The sequence below is a fragment of the Setaria italica genome, chromosome V (assembly GCF_000263155.2).
Source record: "Setaria italica strain Yugu1 chromosome V, Setaria_italica_v2.0, whole genome shotgun sequence".
Lineage (NCBI taxonomy): Eukaryota > Viridiplantae > Streptophyta > Magnoliopsida > Poales > Poaceae > Setaria > Setaria italica.
The window spans coordinates 22,543,366-22,566,027 of record NC_028454.1 but is presented as its reverse complement, the minus strand read 5'-3'; the positions used below and the strand labels follow the sequence as shown (position 1 = coordinate 22,566,027).

The 22,662-nt window shown below is 42.1% G+C and overlaps 2 protein-coding genes across 4 annotated transcripts; one reads left to right on the top strand and one right to left on the bottom strand.

Moving 5' to 3' along the window:
- The first annotated feature begins 1,567 nt into the window (after positions 1 to 1,567).
- Positions 1,568 to 6,910, top strand: LOC101768411 (UDP-N-acetylglucosamine--N-acetylmuramyl-(pentapeptide) pyrophosphoryl-undecaprenol N-acetylglucosamine transferase). Of its 3 annotated transcripts, XR_002677997.1 has the most exons (5): positions 1,568 to 2,613; positions 3,311 to 3,419; positions 4,870 to 5,005; positions 5,530 to 5,822; positions 6,527 to 6,910. XR_002677997.1 is itself a non-coding variant. In XM_022827246.1 (4 exons), the coding sequence occupies exons 1-4, from the start codon at positions 1,664 to 1,666 to the stop codon at positions 5,646 to 5,648; spliced, it is 1,314 nt and encodes a 437-aa protein (XP_022682981.1). In that variant the 5' UTR covers positions 1,568 to 1,663; the 3' UTR covers positions 5,649 to 6,910. The 3 variants fall into 3 exon arrangements, 1 of the variants encoding a protein (XP_022682981.1); XR_002677998.1 differs by lacking the exon at positions 3,311 to 3,419; XM_022827246.1 differs by having other exon boundaries at positions 5,530 to 6,910.
- Positions 6,911 to 7,767: 857 nt separating this feature from the next.
- LOC101768014 (stress-response A/B barrel domain-containing protein HS1) lies at positions 7,768 to 9,181 on the bottom strand. The gene is made up of 2 exons (XM_004968783.2): positions 8,861 to 9,181; positions 7,768 to 8,238 (listed from the first exon to the last, which is right to left on the bottom strand). The coding sequence occupies exons 1-2, from the start codon at positions 9,004 to 9,006 to the stop codon at positions 8,052 to 8,054; spliced, it is 333 nt and encodes a 110-aa protein (XP_004968840.1). The 5' UTR covers positions 9,007 to 9,181; the 3' UTR covers positions 7,768 to 8,051.
- Between the last annotated feature and the right edge of the window lie 13,481 nt (positions 9,182 to 22,662).

Below are 22,662 nucleotides of genomic sequence, written 5' to 3'. Positions count from 1 at the left end.
TAAGTTGACATCTTCATCATGTGATTGTGCTCCAGCACCTCCGATACACTTCTGGAACACCATTCTAATTATAATGTCATTGCCATCAGTTCAATACATACGAGACAGTAAAACATGGAGTATTATAGTGCCATCGGTTAAACACTTATCGGACAGAAAAAACAAAGCCATCAAAGGGAACACTTATTAGACAGCATAACTGAGCAATTCAGAGTAAAAAGACTCCACTTAAATTATGTTGATCCTCACAATAAGTGTAGCAGTAATACAAGCATTCAGTAGAGGGACGTACATAATTTCAAAATATCACAAAAAAATTGCAACATTCAAAAGCTGTCACTGTCAGTTGATAGCTTAATTTTGTTCATATTTCTAAATGCTATCACTAATTTACCAGCAGTTAGAAGGTTCAGCAAAAAAAGAAGGGTCATATGGGGCAACCATGAAATAAGTATGTGAGGTGTCTAGATCACATATACCGATTTGATTTAATTATAGGAATATCTTCGATTTATCTAATGAAGTACGGCTAAGTGGACTGACTGACCTAGAAGAATTGAAAAGGATGTATTAGTTACTACAGTTACTGATGAAACTAAATCTTGGAAGTAGGATGACAAATTCGTGCAAGAATCTAAATATATTCATCATTTCCTTACCCACCCCTGCAAAGCAATCCTAGATGTTCACAATTCAATCTTGCGGACAAATCGATACTCTAGAGTTCGAATTACTCACCTTGATCCTCATGGAGTCCACGATTTACCGGCTCCGGTTCGATCTTTCAGTTCCTGCAGAGACGAGGAGCGAACCTTCCGTGAGGGAAGAACAGAACCGAGCAGGGGAGAGATGGCGGCGGCGTGATGTGGAACTTTGGCCGGCGGCTCATGTCTCGCAGGGGGTTAGTGGCCCGGCTTGGGTGTGCAGGCCGTTTCAGGAGCTATGCGGCACTGCAACAGATCAGCTCTGCTTGGAGGCTTGGAGCTAGCCTTTCCACGTTAGACGTCCAAATGTGCAAAGACTCGGTCAAAACCATGCCACGTAGGCAAATTAGGATGGGAATCCTGCAGGGCTAAATTAATCCAGTATCGATAGTCGGACGGATTAAGGGATGTTTGGATACACTCCCCTAAACTTTATCACCTATCACATCGGATGTTTGATACTAATTAAGAGTATTAAATATAGTCTAATTACAAAACTAATTGCACAAATGGAGTCTAATTCGCGAGACGAATCTATTAAGCCTAATTAGTCTATGATTTACTGTAGCAACACGTTGTCAAATCATGGACTAATTAGGCTTAATAGATTCATCTCGCCGTTTAGATTTATCTTATGTAATGGGTTTTGTAAATAGTCTACGTTTAATATTCCTAATTAGTATCTAAATATTCGATGTGACGGGTGCTAAAAATAAGTCAGTGGAAGAAAACGGGGCCGGAAGAAAATGGGGCCTGAATAGAAGAGGAGTTAACTTTTTGTGACTGGTGAGCGCCGGTTTGGAAACTGGCAACCTGTTAAATTGAAAAGTCAACTGTCCCTGTGCTTGGAAGGCCAAGCTGGCTAGAAAGCTCAGCAATAATGGCGAGATCACCAGTGGACTGACAATGCCATCCTCCCCGATCTGCCTGCTGCTTCTGCGCCCGTAGAGCGAACGAAAATGGCGTCCACCGCCGCCCAGCGCGCCTCGCCCGCTCGTTCCACCATCCGCTTCCTCAGCCTCCGCGGCACCCAAACCCCAAACCTCCCATTCCGCACACGCGCCGCGGCGCCCACCCGCGCGCGCCTCCGCTGCCACCTCTCCCGCTCCAGTGACTCCACCCCAACCCCGACGCCGACCACCTCCGACCAAGACGCCGAACCCGACCCCGAAGATTCCCTCCGCGTCGCCTTCGCGTGCGGCGGCGCGGGCGCGGGCGGCCGCGTCTACTCCGCCATCGCGCTCGCCGACGAGCTACACGCCTCGCTGCCGTCCTCCCGCTCCCTCATCCTCGGCGCGCCCGCCCCGTCCCTCGAGTCCGCCGCCGCCGCCGCGGCATCCTACCCGTTCGCGCCCATCCCGCCGCGCTGCCTCCCGCGCGGGATCCTCGCCGCGGCGCTGCACCTCCGCCGCTTCCGCCCGCACGTCCTCGTCGCCACGGGGGGCGCTCCCGCGCTGCCGGCCTGCCTGGCCGCGCTCCTCCTCGGCCTCCCCTTCGTGATCCAGGACCAGGACGCCTCCCCCGCGCCCGCCACCCGCCTCCTTGCCCCCTTCGCCCTCCGCGTCTTCCTCGCCTTCAACGCACCCGTGCGCCTCCTCCCCAAGCGCAAATGCGCCGTCTACGGGAACCCCGTCCGCATGTCCATCCTCAAGTGCCAGGCGTCCAAGGCCGAGGCGTTGGCGCGCTTCTTCCCAAGGGAAGAAGGGTTGTTGGGCGAACAGGACGCGCAGGTCGTGCTCGTGCTTGGAGGAGCGGAGGGGTCGCCAGAGATCAATGTCGCGGTGCTTAACGTGTACTACGAGATGCTCAGGAAGAGGAAGGATCGGTACATAATATGGCAGACTGGGACGGAGACTTTCTGCGAGATGGAGAGTCTCGTCAGGGGCCATCGCCGGCTTTTTCTTACTCCGTGAGTTCTCTTCATTCGCTTCACCTTCCTTTTTGATTGCAACTGCAAAGGATGCTGGGAATTTATGAAATCATAATCTACTTCTGATGGTCTGCTGCCCAACTAGTCAGCTTTTGAGACTTAGCAATGCAATTAATCTTGCTCATCATTTTGTTTTTAGGACCCACTTCAGTACTACAATTATTTGCTTCTTTCTTTCCCTCACCTTTTTGCTGTTCGCTCCAGCAGGGTTAGTTGGTTGCACGAGGGTCAGTTCAGTCATGTTTGTCTGTTTTTTGTAATGATGGGAGGCACACAAAGTTTTTGCGTACTCTTAAAATAAGGCTGGACTCTAAGAGTCATTGTAAAATCATGTGAAGAATTCAGTGAGCTACAGGGGATGTACCGGAAGAGCCATTTATGAATGATATTTAGAAGAGAGAATAGATATGGCATCCTTTGCTCATTGTACAAGGATCACACAGTTCTAGTTTTTGTTTATTCTAATAACTTTATCCCGTTTTCAAATCATTCAGTCGATTGGATTGCTACATATAATTCTTCTAATCTGCATTGCTTGTTCTAGGATTCATGCTATGATTCCAACGTGATAAACAGTTTTCATGTATATCAATGCCATGTATTTCTGCGTTGCATCTGTTTAATACTCTGTGTACCAGAGTGATTCTCATATTTTGAATTGATCCTTCTTGTGAAGATTTTTGCATGAACTGGAAATGGCATATGCTGCTTCTGATGTTGTAATTTCTCGAGCTGGTGCAATGACATGCACTGAGATATTGGTCACCGGGAAACCATCAATTCTGGTATGATACATCTGATGGAGCTAATGTTATTAGATTCCAATGTTTTTTACTTGATTGAAACTGATTGGGTTTTATGAGGATATAATTAGACTTTTTTCAACGGTATACTTAGGTTGTGTACCTTTTATCAGGAAAAGGAGGTTGTCTTCTGAACAGTTGCAATGGTCCAGAGTGGAACTATATGTTCTTGTTATGATAACTGGCATGTTTTGAAACTAGGAACTTTTTATTGTGCTCCAAAATTAGTAAAATATTTCAATTGGGATTAATCTTATGAGATAGCTTAATCATAATATCACAATGAAACTTTCTAGAAGAAGCAAAGGGGGTCGAGTTTCATGGTTACTCCCTACGGTTCATTAGGCCCCATACACCTTATAGTGAGCTTTGCTCTTTCAATTTCCATCAAACATGTTTTCTGTTAGTCTTTTTGGTACTAAGTTGGATGCTTGAAATCCCTGTTGCCACATTTCATTTCATAGGTCAAGATTATTTTCATAGACCCTTTCACATAATGACTTCAGCATCTATCAGTTATTGTTGTGAAATAAGTTGTCATTCTGGTAATTTCTGGATTCTAAAGAAAAAATAAGTTTTCTGGTTATGCTATGCAGCAAATAAGTTTTACTTTTAAGTGTAAAACAAATTTACAAGAAGTTAGGCATGACCTGGAAAGATTCTTGAAAATAGTTTTATGATTATTGTTTTGTAATGCCTGAGATTGATTGTCATCCCCTTCACATTTGTAACATAAGTAGTTTTTTAATGCTTAGTTCCGCTAGGAGTCAATTATCATCTGAAATGCAAAAAGAATGTCCTAACTTTTCATTCATAGCGACATTTAGCTGATAGTACATTTTCTTTTGAGGCAGTCACATGGCATCATATATTTTTTTTCTGATTGATGCGTATCATGTCTAGATGATATATAGGAACTGTTTGGTTTGAGTTATGTTGTTCATCAAAATCATCTAATCATATTTCCGAACATCTTAGTTCAAAGAATGCAATGAGTTGCACCATCATCAAAAGTTTCTCTTGACCACACCATTAGAACTGAAGAATGAACTTATGACTTTGGTAAGGCAAAGAGCCATATGATTGATGATATTAATATATTACATTGAAAAAGGTAAATGTACAAAAATTTTAATTGCGTATTATCATAAGCTACCCTGCTAAAATTATGTTTCTGTCCCACCAACAGTAAGATTGACTATGGGTTAATAACAGTAAGATTGACTATGGGTTAATGCCACAACCCATGGTTTTGTAAAATTCTGTAATCTTAATCTTGATTGATGACGTTTCAAGTTAATATAATATTCAACTGTTAAGATGTCCACTTAGTGATGTGCATATATTTTTGGAGTAGCCATCCCTCTATAGAAGTATTTGTCTTTCATTGAGTTTGCTTGTGCAAATATGTTAACCATTTCACGTGTTTCAGATACCCTTGCCAACAATTCTGGATCACCACCAAACCAGAAATGCATATATCATGGCTGATGTCATGGGAGCAAAGGTCATCACTGAAGATGAACTTGATTCTAGCAGTCTCACATCTGCAGTTCATGAAATTTTTGGTACGTGTTGTCTAAATTCAGTTTCTCATGCTATTGGCGGACATTTGCAAATTCACTGCTTATACCAGAATACCAGATACCACAGCTCAGAATTGAATATACAAGATGGGTGGTTGAAAGATGTGCATATGTTTCAATTGTCTCGTTTCATTTGTACTTCGTACCATAATAATGTTTATCTACCATTGACCATTGTTGTTCATCATGCTGTGAACATAGTTTCTCACATCTTGTGGATCTATGGAAACCTTACATCCTGGGCCAGTAAAAAATATGCCTTATCTGAAGTTAAAAAAATATGCCTTATGAAATAAAGTAGTTGAGAATCTAGCTAATAATTGAGTTTATATTGGAATGCCATGGTTTGACCATGACTAGTTATCTGATCGCTTGTTCAAAAATCTTTAGTAGATTGCTGTTACCTTTTTATGGTGTATATAAATCCTGTTGTTGTTTATATTCTTATCCTGGCAATCATCTTTTTCACTTCAGGATGATATTCCTGATCCAATTCCATTTTACAGGTGATGAGAAATTGATGGCAGACATGTCTCAGAAGGCACTAACTGCAGCCCGACCAAATGCTTCAGCTGATATAATTCGTCACATCTGTTCCCTGATTGGTTCAACCTACCCAACATAAAACTTATTTAGACACTACAATTCATGGCATGAATGCATTCTGTATTCTTGTTTGAGCACAGCATAAAGGCATCTTGTCTTGATGTGGAAAATGAAAATCTAATACCTTTCATAATTAACTTGAATGATAACAGAGTGATTTGGGCCCAAAAATATCGGGAACTAGTGCCTCCAGGTAGCTTTCTATTGTCTCTGACCTTCTTAATATTTTCTTTTGTTCATGTAAATGTCTTCATAAATGAGTTCTAGAAGCTGCCTCCTGCCAACACTCAAACAGATTTTGATCCTCAATGAACCCACTGTATACTCCGATACTTCTGCCGAATGAATGATCAACATAAGATCTTTGCATTTTCCTTGATGCAAATTCTTCCACTCCTCTGAAACTGAAGTACTGAACAGCTATTTCCTCAAGTTACATTGAATTAGTTTGAGTTTAATCAAATGTGGAAAGATGGTGTTTTTGAAGTAGAGTGTTGCATGAGTTATGCCTGCAGGAATCTTGAAATCATGTATCACATTTGTGTTTCCCGAATTGATGTTTCAGTAGTGGCATCGTCCGGAAAACATACAGCTTACTTGACAATGTTATACTCATTGATAAATAAGTATTCTATGATAATAAACTGAGCTACAAAACAGAGAAGCAAAATATTATGTTTGCTTCTTTCTTTTTGCCTGCGAATGAGCATGTTTACTTTAGCAACATTGTTCAACAATCAAACAGCTCAACGAGGCACCAAACTCATGATGTGAATTTCGTATCATTACAATGTCCCTAACATATCATCACTGATCTATGTTAAGATGCTTAACAGTGTATGCATTTCTGGTTAGATACAGTTTCTGAGAATATTTACAAAAATACCTGTTTTGCAGCAACACTGATATGGTGAAGGTAGAACGTCTCCATAGCTGGCGTGGACACAGCATATGATGACCAAACTATACATCCTTGACACTCACATAGCCCTGTACCCTTGATTAGATGATTGATTTAGCTTCTCCATGAAAACTGCAAACTGCAATGCTCTTTGATCTCATTTTCCATAAAGTGATCTCACTATGTGCAATCCTTGATGTGTTCTTAATGTTTCTCAAGGACTTAGCTTGTGAACTTATCGATGTACATGCTGAGGAATTAGCATCTACAAGGACTCGAGTAGAAATATCTGGTGAACTAGTGCCAAAGGCTCTACGAAACTGATACAATGGTTGTTCACTTTGTTGATTCTCATTTCAATGGCTTCACTTTCATCTTCCGATGCTTGCATGACTGGTCACCAAATATCAATCCATATTTACTTATCAAACATTTTGGTGGGGCTTGAATTATTGTTTGGATCATTTGGGAACGTCGTAATGCTCTTGCCACTGAAGTGGAAGTCTACCTTTATCGGTGAAGCTGTTGGTTCACTTTTGCAATTTAGCATTTTGATTGGAAGCTGTTGGTTCACTTCTGCAATTTAGCATTTTGCTTGCAACCGAGGAATTGTTTATTCTTATATCATTTCAGCAATGTGCCTAATGCAAATGTTAAATTATCCGGTGGCTAAAATCTACAGCACCACAAGCCTCTTTGGAGGTCATAACTCATGTTTCCTGATGCTGAAGCAGGAAAGATGTATATGATTGCGCAAATTTGTCAAATGTCTGCAACCCAAATGCATCGATAATAATGCCATTAAAATTCAAAATCATGGAGGCTGCTAAATACTGTGGATCACGTAAAAAGGTGACTGAATACAGTAAACCTGCATAAAAATAGCATCAATTTTGTGTTTTCCTCCATGTTGGCACAACGGTTAATTTTCCGTAGCAAAAGAAGCACGTTAATTTCTCATCCAGCAGCAAAATAATAAGTAAACAGAGGCACATTTTAATAAAACAATGTACACAACAAATTAACTGTGCATGAGATTAAACAGATGATGGAGGTCCGTCCCAAATTACTATTCATTTTGGCTTTTATAGATACATAGCTTTTGTTATATATGGACCTAGATGTATAACAAAAGGTATGTATCTAGAAAAATCAAAACGAATAGTAATTTGGGACGATGGCAATCAATGTCAGAAATTATAATTACCACCACTCTATCTCAATCATGATTCTCAGATGTTGAAAAGAAACACATATTCATTGCTTGCATCGGAACTTGTATGGGAGCAAAGCAGTCTTTGGGTTCTGATACGAACAAAAAGTGTGCACAGTTACTACAACTGCAGTTACAGAAAACTCAAAGTTGATTCCCAAATCCCAACAAGGAAACAAAGCAGAAGAATTTATTCAGCAGAAAGCGTACACAGGATAACTGGAAACAAAATTCTCCAACAAACAGTACGAAGAATAATTGACGGCGAGAACTGAGGAAAGCTCTCCCAGGTTCTTCATAATCCATATTCAATTGACTGAAGTGGGTTTGTAATCGATTATGAGGATCTTTTCTGATACAGACAAGAATTCATTTGCGTATTCAACATGGGCTGGGTGCTTGACGTACTCCTTGATTCCTTCTGTGCTTTCAAACGTGGATTCAAACACATGGGTGAACCCTTCATGCGTGTTTTCGATGCTCACATTGGTTCCCCTGCCAATCAAAGGGCACACAAAGAAACTGAGTCAGAAACGAGTAGCAACTTCGCATCAAAGAACGGGACAACTGCTGCTGAAACTTTTTGATGGTTTCACATGATCTTGCGGACGCACCTAGGATTTGACCAATGGATATATTCAAGGCTGCTAGGAAAGTCACCCTACAACACGTCAACTGTGTTCTAGAAAAGAAAGTGGTAGCAGTTACTCCCTCCGTCCCAAATTGTAGATCGTTTTGAATTTCCTAGGTGCATAGTTTTTGTTATGCATCTAATATAGTGTATGTCTAAAACTCTGGATGCTACATCTATAAATAAGAAACCTAAAATAATCTACAATTTAAAACGAAGGCAATAATACGATATAGTACTCTAAATCAGCTATGGATCCCTGGATCCGAAAACTAAGAGAAATCACAAGGACGATAATTGTTGTCAGTGATGGGATACGGGGAAACGGTCCGGTCTTACCGGTTTCTGGTTAAAAACCAAACTAGGCACCATTCGTCTAGCATCTGGGGCGCGTTGTCACGGTCCTCAAGCACAGCACGGAGGCATAAGCGACAGTGGGCATGCATGGGGCTGATTCTTAGCAAGCACTAGTAGCTGCGACCTTACCAGTGGAAGGACTTCATGGAGGGGACGGCGTCGACGAGCGCGGCGTAGCCCTGGATGAGTTGGTCCAGGCGCTCGGGCGTCACCTCCTCCTTGAAGCGCGCCAGCACGATGTGCTTCACCACGCCACTGCCACCGCCAGCCGCCATACTTCCTGGCTGCTTCTCTCTCGAGGCCCCCGCTCTGCTTTCTGCTCGAGGGAGTGTACTCGAGGGAGTGTACTGGCTTGCTTTGGTGTGTCCTCATCTCGATCGGCCTCTCGGCCACCGCTTTAACCAGCGAGAGTGAATTGCCCGAGCTGCGAAATGATAAAGACTCGACATGTGCAGGCCGAGTTGAGGCCGTGTTTCTGGTTCGAAGTTGGATGATATGATTGATCCGTCTGTTGGTCCAAACATGCAGTGGATGCCTGTTTGGTGGGGGTGGGATTACCGGTTGTTGCAGGCGATAAATTCATGATTCGTCGCTAAAGCCGATCACCAGCATGCGCACCATAGGCTAGGTACGGTGAAAGCACATGCATGTATTGGTTCGTGGGCCTGCGGGAGAGCAGCAGTAGAAAAAGTAGCATGCTGACGTCACATGCATGCAAAGGTCATTTTAAAAAATCATAATCTTAAATCAGTCATCCAAATTAAATTTCGATATCCAAACTAAATTTCTATTGTACTATAATTATGGTTCTAAATAGCGGGCTAAGGGGTTTAGCGGCTGGACTCTAAAAAAAACTAATAGTAGGTTAAGTGAGGTTATAGCGAGCCATAGTGGCTAAATTCTACATGAGTACAAATAGCGGTGAGTTGCCTCAAATAGCTATAGAAGAATATTTAAAACCTTGACCATAATATTTATTATGACAAGATCTTAACAATAAGACCACACTGAACTATAATTTGACATCCCAACCATACGTAATCCGGTTACACATCAAGAACAAATGCAAGATCAGATACACAAGCACATGAGTATGAAGGATCAATTACACACTATCGTGCTATGAAACTCCAACAAGAGGTGCATGCTTTCCTTGCTGAAATTAACTTCAACATACCTGAGAATTTTTTACTACCTAAATCATTTACTTTTGTTGTGACTAGGTATACACATAAAGAGGAGGGTACTGCACTACATGGAGACGAAATACAACAATCAGATCAAACCACAATAAATGGACTAGCAAGGAATGTTTGGACCTGCATAATGAATCAGTCATATCTCTTGATTCCCGACAGCTCTGGAGGTGCATGAGTACTTGATGGAACGGGCTTGAAGTCTACTTTCCAATGCAGCAAACCACATGTCCTTTGGACTTCCCAATAAAGAGTTATGTTTGATTTAATGACGGTAGGTTTTGTTATCACCCACCTTTTTATCCTTTACTTTACCATTTGTTACTTTATTTTGTTTCTATCCTACAGTCCACTAAAAAGCCACACAAAATATCCCACAACCTTTTTGTAGTATTGTTGCTTTGTGTGTTGCGTTCATCTTATTGCTATTCACAATCGTTTTTCTTCCGCTGTGCTTTAAATTTTTTTCCCCGCACCCCTCATATGTTATCTTGTGTTTGTTGTCACTGGAAAAAAAGTGTGAAAGAACGACTCAAAAAAAAGAGAAGCAAAAAAAAAGAAAAGAAAGAGAAAAGAAGTTGAAAGGGGTTGTGTTGCGGATCGTGTTAACAAAAGTTTCATTTTTGTAACTCAACTTGGTGGTGATTCTAAACAGCAACGTTTACATTTTGTTGAACGGGTTATGAACTTTGTTACAGTTCCATAGCCTTCCTTGAACAGCCACCTATAGCTCCACAAAAAGATATAAACCGGACCTCTTATTTCGTAAACCTTTCGACCGCTTAATCACAGCTGGGTTACACCACATTAGCACACTCACGGTCCTTGAGAACGGGTAAGAACTTGGATAAGCAAGAGGTGAGGTTGTGTGATTCCACAAATTTTTCCTATTCCACTTTCTATTGCAATATCCAAACATGGTAGGATTTGATTCGAAGTTTCGTGGTAGTCATCGTCGAGAACAAAAAGCCCGGTTGCCTGAGCTGAGCTACAACAACTAGAAAATTCGGTGTTGCAAGCCATGGAAAGGATATTCAATAAACGTTCCCATCTTTAATGGTGGGGTTCGACCTCAGCATGTTCCTGCTACTCCATTAGTCGAGTATGGTGCGAAAAACTCCATCAATGGTGCCTCTGCACGTTCTCTGCAGCAAGAAGGAAGTGCTCATGGGCGTGGCCTTGTCCCCCGTGTGCGCTTCAATGCTCAACACACACGAGGTGATCCTAGCAGTCCTTATAGTCATTATGATAGAAGAATTTTAGATTGCATCCCTTAGGTTGATTTGAGTCTACCCAAATTTGTTGGGAGAGAAGACCCAAGCTTATCTTGTGTGGGAAGAAAAGTGTGACTATATTTTTGGTGTACATCATATCTTGGATGCACAACGAGTACACTTAGCTTCAATGGAATTCTATGATTACGCTCTGACATGGTGGAACGATGTGCAAGAAAATCAGCTTATGTTGGGGAGGGATCACATCAACACATGTACTGAAATGAAGCAGGTTACACGAAGGAGATTTGTTCCATTAAATTATCATCATAAGCAGCAGCAAATATCTCGAGAAATTGATGATCATTCTGCCCACAACTCATCTAAAGCACCATCAAGGTATTCTGTGCAACAGAGAATAATTCAGCATGTTGGTGCAAGAAAATGTGTTTTTTTTAAGGAGAACAAGAGTTCTAGACAACGAGAGAAGGTACACGATGCAAAGCTGCAAAAGCAAATTGGCAAGAAGGATGATCATGGAGTTCACAAGTTAAGAAATCATTCATCTAAATCTGCACATATGCAACATATCCCACATGTGGAGATTGCGACTGATCGCTACGATACCTAAACTATTGATCACACCTAATAAATTGGTCATTTTCACATGTGCAACATATTTTGGAGGATATTCTGTTTATGTAGGAAATTGGACCTAAAGGTACATTTTTGGATAAAGCCTGAAACAAGCAATGAACCAGACGAAGGCGAAGGCCAGTGGGCCCAAGAAGGACCTAGGACAATCGGCCTATAAGGGCCCAAGCCGATCGGCCCAGGGTCTCCTAGCCCCCTCTTGAGCTCGTTTTTGGCAAGCAATCCTCCAAGATAACTTAAGATCTCAGTTTGTGAAGATATGATAAGGATCAATTCAGGATCAAAGAGAATCAGGTGGAGATTTGAAAAGTTATCAAAGATCAATCTCATCCTGAACCTACCGACGTGCTGGGCTCACATGCAAGTGAAAATAAGACTTCAGAGAATCCAACAAGACTTGGGGACAAACCAGGATGCAAGGGGCAAAAGGAAAGGCCTAGGCCGATCGGCCCAGGGGTTTCCTTCACCCCCTCGCCTTCCAATTTTCGCCACGCGCTAGCCAGACTATAAATACCTCAAAAATCCACCAAGTCCCATATCCAAGATGACGTACTCGATGTGAAGCAGCAGCGAAGTAGAAGGAGCTTGAGGGACACCACTTCGGAGAGACGAGGGCCGTGCAATTGTATAGGGATTAGCATAACTAAGCCCTGGTCGACGTGATCACCCTGCGAGGAAGATCCACACCAGAGTTCTAGAGCTAGGAGTCATCCAGATCAAGGTAGGATCCCGATGGTGATCTTGTGATGTACAATCATTCATGGTGAAATAATAGATTTGTTCATGTTCTTAGCGATCTAAGTATCTCCTTCTATGGTTTTATGCTCTTTCGGGTTTGCTTGCTTTTCAATCTATGATTGATAATAGATTGCTTAGGGTGTTCTTGTGGTCGTGGTGATCGGATTTGCATGCCTGATCTACTGATGAGTATAACATGTTCTTTTGATCGTGACCTTAACCTGCTTGTGTTGATAGAGAGGATCGTGACATGATCTAGCTTGTGTAAGGTGGGGGGTTTCGGGAGCCAGACTGGAGGTGTAGATTTAAATATGTTTTTTACTAAGATCATATGTGTATTGCTTTGCTATCCATGCTCAAAATTACAACATATGCATAGTCTAGGTTGCTCTAGATTGGTTACCTCTGCTCTATCTGTTATCTGTCTATACATGCTTAGTAGATTGGATCTGAATCACTCATCAACACCAAGTTCATATTAACAATGCTAGTTGAAATAGATCTTGTGCTATAAGTTCTACTGATTGACAAACCTTGGGGGAGTACTCTAAGGGAAGAGCTACAACTGATCTATACGCTTGCGGTTCACAAATTGACGTGCTAACAACCGTCAACAAGCTTTTCTGGCGCCATTGCTAGGGAACTAATAGTCAAGTTTTAGTTTAACTATGCATCTGTAGATATAACTTTTTATTCATAATTTTTTTAGTCTTTTCTTTTTAATCCTTTTGTTTTTGTTCAATCTCAATCAAAAGTTCAATCTAGTTCTTGCCATTACAAAACGAATGACAAGCTTGCTGATTTGTGTGATAATTATTGTGATATGTATTTTCCGAATGATGAGATGAATCAATTGTTCAGTGCTTGTTATTCAGAACATTCAATGTCATTTCCATGTTCATATATTCCATTGAAAGAAATAAATCATGTGCAAAGAAGTGCAATCTGCGCACTTGAAAAACTTTTATCCACATCCAGGAGCGTTGAAATTGAAGGGTATACATCTAAACACGTGAATAAATTGTGCAACAAGAATTTTGGGATTGTTATGAACGTTTCATCACCATGTTTTCACCATGTTTTGAACGGTTTGATCTTGGAATGGTGAAATTGGAGATGTTAAATCAATTGTGTAGTTTGAAAGAAATTTTCATTCTCCCATTGACCTTTTCCAAGGGTGGAGGAATGATACAAATAGCATGATGGCAGTTGAATATGGACCAAATGCAGTCTATTTCTCCTTTGAGAATGGTGTTATGTAAAGCACCAAACCTAAAATAATGGATGACATATTCATATACCATGCATGTACTTTGTTCCTTTTGTACAGTCTTTATTTAGTTTATAAAAAGCTTGGGATAGCTTCTCCTCAAGAGGGGAAGAATGATGAGGACTACATATGGACATTAGATGCCATCATTGTCAAATGACTATGCAAGGTGAAAGCTATATTAAATTTCAATCCTTCTTATTTCCATACGGCAAAACTACTACTTGGATTGTATGATTACAGGTCAAAACACCTTGGAATATTGGAGGAAGTACATGCCCCTGACACCAGCAAATCTTCATTTGGATCATTTCAACCATGAACGGGTTGCCGAAAGTCCTGAAAAGATACAAAAGATTGATATGCAAAGGAAGTATGATGCAACTACAATCCTTGAAGTTGAAAACCTATCTCCGTCCTTTGGATTAGAAGAGTCGAGGATGACTCATTTTCAAGATGAGGAGGATCATGTGCACATGCCAAGCCTCAGTAGACATATTAATTTATCTAGACACCAAGATATTGGATTAAGATACACAATAGAATCGAGGACGACTCCTTTTCAAGATGGAGAGGATGATGTGGACATCCCAGCCATACGTAACCCGGTTACACATCAAGGAACAAATGCAAGACCCGATACACAAGCACATGTGTATAAAGGACCAATTACGCGCAGCCGTGTTATGAAACTCCAACAAGAGGTGAATGCTTTCCTTGTTGAAATTAACTTCAACATACCTGAGAATTTTCTACTACCTAAATTATTTACTTTTGTTGTGATTAGGTATACACATGAAGAGGAGGGTACTGCACTACATGGAGACGAAATACAACAATCAGATCAAACCACAAGAAACGGACTAGCAAGGAATGTTTGGATACGTTCGGACCAACCTAATGAAGCCAGACACTTGGATTGCCCCTGTTTTGATCTGTTCGGACCTGCATAATAAATCACTCATAACTCTTGATTCCCGATATCTCTGGAGGTGCATGAGTACTTGATGGAATGGGCTTGAAGTCTACTTTCCAGCAAGAAATCGCATGTCCTTTGGACTTCCCAATAAGGAGTTATGTTCAATTTAGTGAAGACTACATAGAAGCTGAGAAGACGCGTAGGATTTGAAGAGCACCCCGAGAAATGCTTCATCGCTTGACCTTCCACCTTCCAACATGGAGACTTCAGTTCATACCTATATAGGAGGATTGTTCCTAGTATAAATAACCCCTACGTACTACTGAAAAAACAAGTTGAATTATGATAAATAGATAACCATATATGGTTTTGCAGCCGAGCTACTGAGTGCCTTACACACCCTTGTGTTCCTTATTCTTTGAGGACTTGTGAAGAGATTTCTTTGAGATCCCCTAATTCGTGCTCTATGGCTTCAGTTTAGTTGCACCGTTTTGTGTGGATTAATCCCGGATCGTGGTTCTACAGTCGTTCGGTGATTGAGCCGAAGTCTTTAAGGTTTCAGTGCCTCTTACCCCATCGCTTGGTCGCATCCAATCTTCGATGGTACAAAGCTACCTCCGATTGTGGTTCTGTACTCGTTCAGAGATCGAGTTGGAGTTCTCTTCGGTGCCTCTCTCCCCGTCACTCGGTCGCATGCAACCTTTATCAGGTATAAAGCTACTTACCCGCTGCTTGCAACATGTTATCCTTGTTATGAAACCTACTGCCGTGAAGATCAGACCATCCAAAGTACCATTCTTGTAACAGTCCATATCAACTTGGATGGTACTTTTATGAACATCTTTTTAAGTTAGAATATCTTTTACTACTATAAGCAAATACTCAAGCAAAATAAATAAATAAATAAATAAATGTTTTATATGAACAAAAGATTAAACGAGACAAAACAAATAATTTAACGTCGTGAACAAATTAGTCTACAAAGTGGGTAACAGGCAAACAAAAAATATTTTGGATAAAGAACAAATACGTCCAAATGGTAAAAAAAAATTCTTGCATGCGTCCACAAAACGAACAGATAATTAACATGGAGAACAAGCATGTTCATGTCACGATTAGATTATCCTTACAAGCATAGGCACACGTAATGCACCAGATATTTTTTTAAAAACTTAGAAAAGAAAAAAGAAATCATAAAGAAAGAAATAAAAATAGAAGGAAAATTTAGTATTACTGGAAAGAAAGTAGAAAAAGGAAAAGGAAAGAAAAATAAAATAAAAAGGAAAATAGAATAAAAATCTCTACTCCTAAAAAAAGCAAAAGTAAGATTATTTTTTCGTACGTCGGGGGTCCTTCCGCTTGGTCGTGCCGCGCTCCATGCGATTTGCGCCCTCCGATCGCTCCTGTCAGCCTCACTCTCTTCTGCTTCGTCCATTTCTTTTTGCTGCTTACCAATCACGCCCGGCTTTCCTTCCTCTTCTGCCTACCATCCTTCCCATACCCTACGCCGCCGCCCGCCCGCACTTACCCGCCCGATGTCGCCGCCTCCGATCTCGCCCCGTGTGCACCAACCTTTCCTTTCTCCTGATCCCCCCCAGCCTATATCAAGCAATCCAAGCGGCGGCGGTGGCACATCGGGGACAAGCGACGGCGATTCGCGTCGGGGCCAGCAGCAGCAGGGATCCCACACGGAGACGATGCAGATCTTGGGCGGCGACATGGCCCGGCGGTGACCATCTCTCCACCAGCCCTGTTCCCGGTGCAGACTTCGTCTTCGGTACGGATCCCGCTGCCTCCTCCTCCTCCGACCTTCCTCTCCCTCCTCTACAAGGCGTCGACGCCCCTGCACTTCACACCCTCCAAGGTGGCCCCGCTCCGCTGCTCGGCTACCTCGTGCACAGCCTCTCATCCCCGCCACAGACCCGGAGGTCTACAACACCCCCGACCTCGCGCTCCTCCTCACCAGGCCGATGATCCAATCCGGAGAGGGGTGGAGTATGCCGCAGCCCATGTGAAGAGGATGAGAGCCTCCGCAGCACCCCCGCCCTCGCAGCCTGGTCGTCGTGCTGGCCGTCAGGGCAGAGGCCGTGCCACCTCGCGGAAGCTGCCGTGCGCCCCTCACCGATCCTTATCCTCATGTCGGTGAGCGGGATGGGCGCGGCTGTTCGCGCGTGGCAAGGAGCTCGATGAGGCAGCGGCAGCCGGCGGCCGCGGGAGGGTCGCCGCCGTCAACACGCTCCGTGGCGGTGTTGCGGAGGCCCGCACCAAGAGGAGACGCCGCTGCTGGTCTTCTTCCTAGGTGCATTCTTTTACTCGTTTCATGCCTGTATTTGTTAGGCTTTTGGATTTGAATACATAATGTTGAGAGTGTTCAACATTGAGACTGGATTCGTGGTATTGGTTAGCCCTTTTAATCCGCATGCATATTTATTGAAAACCTTGCTGATTGGTGTGTAAATGTGTTACACGCCGCTATAGTGACCTTGTGTCTGCAAAGTCATCTGCATAATAGTTTTCACATGGCATGCGACAAGAGAAAATAATCTAATTCATGGGAGGACCATGATCCGTGAGTGTCTTGTTTCTCTGTCCAGATATTGTTGCATAATGAACTAGAGTAGCACTAGGCTTGAAGGTCCTGAGGATGTTTTCGTGTAACTGGACAGATGCCTAATGTTTCTGTCCATATGTTTTGATTGTGTTTTCAAATATCTGTATTTCCTCAGATAACCTTGATTCTCTAGCCTACCCCTGTTTTTAACTCTAATGCAAGTATATCCTTTTCTTTTGTCTTTCAGACATACTACGAATTGCTCATCTGTCCATTCAAGGAACACCAGTAGCTTACTATTGGTGATTCACTACCTAGGTAGAAGGTGGTATTGCAATGGTTGATACTACCCTTTGAGCCTCCAAATATGCAGTTCGTCACCAAAGTATGGTATGCAAGTTATCCTTTCTGTTATTATTGATGGCTTATTTTTTCTATTCTCGTCACAAAATGTTCCTACATGTATGTGTTGCTATGTTTTCTCTGATCATGAAGAACTAGCACTGACAGTTAGCTTAGATTCATTTCTTCAGCTTTTTGATTGAGTGATTATAATCATCCCATTTTGTTACATGTCTCCCTTTGTGTTCCTAAGTTCTTATGCCCTCTCTTAGTCTTTTTTTAAGTACAACTCTGACTTCTCCAATCTATCTTGAAGGCATCCTAACATCAGCAGCCAAAATGCAGCAATTTGCTTGGACATTCTGAAAGATCAGTGGAGCCTAGCCCTTACTTTAAAGACAACACTTCTTTCCCTTCAAGCTCTGCTTTCTTCTTCTGCATGGGATGATCCTCAGGATGCTGTTGTTGCACAACAGGTCTGAACTGGTTATTTTCGTTTATGGTTCTATTTTTAGTGCACCTATATATTTGACTTCACCATTTAAGCTACAGTTGGTTGAGAGTTAAATTGACATAGCCTGCCATTGGTGAATTCCCATGAAATGAGTCAGAATGTTTGTTTAACCATAAATATATTTTTGTTCTTCTGCATAATTGCAGTTTTTCATCACCAAGAGTTCCAGATAAGAGGCTGAGTTTGAGCAACAGGTCATTCCATGAGTTTACAATTTGAAGTTATAGTGCACACGTGATGGATTTGGTTTAACATTTTTTCATGAACTTTTGCAGCTATATATTCTTAGGGGATAGAAGAGGATTTGTATCAGTGGAATTGGATATGAGTTGATTCTATAGGTTTGTAGGCTTGTAGCTTATCGTGTGTTTGGTGGCTTTGGTCAAATGAAATTTAGCAATGGACAAGCCCAGATGGGGTGTTCATTTTTTATTCTACGTATACACATGAAATGTTTCTATGTTATGATTAAGACATATACTATATGCTTAGTATTTTAGATATCCAGAATTAATGTTTACTAATCATACCTCTGTGTATATTTTTATGTGCACCAAGTTAAAGTAAAATCTAGAAACTTGAAAGCTTTCCACGATACCGGGAGAATGTCTGTTTACATGATTCTATTATAACATTATAACCTAGATTACCTTATTACTGTTGTTTAGTTTCAGCTTAAAAAACATTAGCTAGGTCATTACACTATGTTTCTGGTAAGCTGGTGACCAATTTTGTAGATGCACACATGGTCGGAATCCATTTACACTTTGTTTCTGGTAAGCTGGTGACCAATTTTGTAGATGCACACATGGTCGGAATCCATGTTGCTTGCTGTTGACATATAATTTGAAATGTTCTCTTTGTCTGTCCCAGGTGTGATTGATCAAATGTCAAAACAAGTATCTTATGTACAGGTATGTGAATGAGAAATCTTGAGTTTGATTACAAATGTTTTTTTCCTTGCAGACATGAACATATTGTAGAATCAATTGCTTGTTTTCAGCATCTCAATACACGCTTCATGTGTGAATCATCTTTGCAAGAGCAGGATAGTTAGCAAAGGGATACCTGTACATAAGATACTATAAAGGTCATTTTGTCAAAAGCATATCGGATGATCAAGCAAAAATATGTTTTAAATGACAGCACAAACATTAAGGTAGTCTGATAGAATCTTTTACTTATTTGATGATGTACTCAGAATTATCTCTCTGATAGCTTTACTTCCTTGTGTCATTCTTATCAGACCGTGCTAAATGACTTGTCAAAGGAGATTGGTTCTAAAGTAACAGTTGGTAAATTTATCAGAATGCAAATTGGAGAAGGAATTGAGAGGTACAATATATATTTGTCTTATGCCATCTCTATCAAAGTGTTTTTTTTCTCAAAGTGCTGAATTGAGAGCTATATATATGTGTTTTTTGGGTATGTTCCCCTAAATTTGTAATAATTGTAGTATAAGAAGGTAGCATTGAGGAAACACATGTTATAATATAGGCAGTATGATTTTCTTCAGGGTGGACTCCACAAACATTTACATCGTCACGAAAGAATAGAGCTGAGGTGAAAAAGCAAAGCATATACAATTTCCTTGATGAGGAGGATATAAAGGTGTGTAATGTTCTTTAGTCTTTTTTTTTAAATGCTATCCAGTTGCTCAGCAGTATAATACGTTTGGTTTGATACGTTTGGTTTTACAGCTGCAGAATACGCTCGAAAACAAGCATCCAAGGAACAAAAGGAGAGGTTAGCATCTCTCATCCAGTTCTATCAGTTGCATAAATAAATCAACTTGTTAAACTTAGCTTGTCTGTTTTTGCCACTTGATTATCCTTTTTTAAACTCAACAGTGACAATGTATGTTTTTTTAGTTCCCTTGTAACAGAAGTGACAATGCTATGAAGATTAGGTTTTCTACTCTAAGCAAAAGGAAGGACAAGGAAGAGGAGCTATACCAAGAGAAACTGGTGCACCATGTTCCAACACAAATGCAGATAGGGATTCTAACAGAAGTAGGATGCCTGGTCCATAGCACCATCCAAGATGCAAGCATGCATGGATGGATGCTCCTTGATGTCTCCTGGTGATGGCGGGCGCCCGATGAAGTTGGCTCATTGATACCCATTAAGAAGATGAGGTATACATATTGCCATTTCCATTTAGTTTCCACTTTGTGGTTATCACTAATAAGTTTATAACAACTGGGGTGATGATGCAATCAATTCTTTTCCCATCAAGTCGTGGTTTTGTAAGTCACGTTTTGAGCCAAGGGAAAGGTCTCCCAGAAAAGGAAGGAAATTATTCCTCAAAATGGTGCACATGATGTCGATAAGTTGGACAGTGTAACTGAGATGCTGGCCTACTCATCTTCTGGGGAAATCCAAATCCATCACGTTAACATGCTCGTGCTCCGGGTCGCAGATTGATCCACGTACACTTCATCTGTCTCGTGTACATTATCCAGACAATCTGCAGTCTGGAGAATCTCTTTGCCTTCTTCGAAATGCATTACACATGTTCCTAACCCTGCTGAATGAATGTGTGCTGTGCTCCATTGCTCATCCTCATTTTGATGCCATGTAAATAACCAGATATATTTTGTCGAAGAATGTGCGTTGTAAATACTCTGCAGTATGCAGCAAGTGTTGGGATACGAGGTAGGCTACACTAGCACAAAACAAAATTTTCTACCGCGTAAACCAGGAAAACTGCCATATAAGGATCACGGGATTACCACTCGACGCACTACTAGTGCGGAAGATGTAGATTCGCGTCGATGCAGCGAAGTGGATCAGCGTAGTCGTACGTAGTCGATCACGTCGACGTCCAGCAGCTCCTCAGCAGCTCGTCCACGTGCAGCAAGATCTCCCTCGTGCCGCGGCACGTCGGCGGCTCGTCGTGGCTCGTCGGCGGCTCGTCCAAGTGCTGCAGGCACAACACCTCCAAGGTATCCACACGTGCAGGGAGGAAGCGTCGCAAGCCGAACTGCTAGATCCGCGAGTTACAACAGGCGAGGGCGTGGGAAGCGCGGCAGATGTGTTTCACCAAAAGGTGTCTACCCTAGGGCGCCCCCACCCCTCTATTTGTAGAGGTTCCTAACGGGCCTCTGGGTCCGAGGCCCATTAGTACTTCTAAACCTAATCCAACTCGGATCACATCCAAATTGGGCTTCCAACCCCTTAAGTGTGTGACCCTATGGGTTCGGATACGTATAGATATGGCCCGAGTACTCCTACTCGGCCCAATAGTCGATAGCGGCCTCTAGCAAGACGTGCCAACTCCTATACGCACACGAAGATCATATCAGACGAACCATCACAACATAATATACTGTTGGAGGTATGCCCTAGAGGCAATCATAGAGATGATGATATTCCATTTGTATCCATGATTTGTATGTTGTGTTCATTGAATATCCATTGAAGGCTACTTGAATTGATTTGCAATTATGTGAATTGTATGTGAAACTCTTTACTTGTATGGTTATTCTAAAGTTGTCCCTAGTCGGAGTTCATGTGAGGACACACATGAATATTAGACTAGCACATGTATTAGTTGATGACTATGTTTCACAAGTCATGGACATGGAGATGTTGAACTAATAATGTGGACACATGTGGAGACATGTGCTAGGACTGACCCAACACGAGAAGTAGTTCTCTCTTTAAACAACATATACGCTTTGTCCGTAGACCTGAGATTGTCGCATGTATTCTAGATGTGGATCGACCTACTTAGGGGCTATCAAACGCTACGCCGTAACAGGGTAGTTATAAAGGTAGCTTTCGGGTTTGTCAAGAAGCATGCTATGAGACATGGTCAATCAAGATGGGATTTGCCCCTCTCTGATTGAGAGTGATATCTCTGGGCCCCTCGAGTGATCGGATCCGAAAATGCATGGCCATGCTACGTACGGTTAAGAGTTAACCTACAAAGGGATTCCGAATCACAGGATCGAGAAAGAGCGGTCGGCTTGAAGCTAGACCAAATATCGTGAGGCAAAGGGAATAGCATGTATATTATGTTGTGATGGTTCGTCTGATATGATCTTCGTGTGCGTATAGGAGTTGACACGTCTTGCTAGAGGCCGCTACCGACTATTGGGCCGAGTAGGAGTACTCTGACCATGTCTATATGTATCCAGACCCATAGGGTCCCACACTTACGGGACCGGAAGTCCAATTAGGATATGATCCGAGTTGGATTAGGTTTAGAAGTACTTCTGGTCATGGATCCAGAGGCCCGTCAGGAACCTCTAGAAAGAGAGGGGGGGGGGCGCCCTAGGGTTCACACCTATTTGCCGAAACACACCTGCCGCGCTTCCCACGCCGTCGCCTGTTGCAACTATAGGATCTAGCAGTTCGGCTTGGGACGCTTCCTCCTTCCAGGTGAGGATACCTGGGAGGTGTTGTCCCTGCAGCACTATCCGAGCCACCGACGAGCCGCCGACGAGCCGCGGTACCGGAGGCGATCTTGCTGCACGTAGACGAGCTGCTGAGGAGCTGCTGGACGTGATCGACTACGTACGACTAC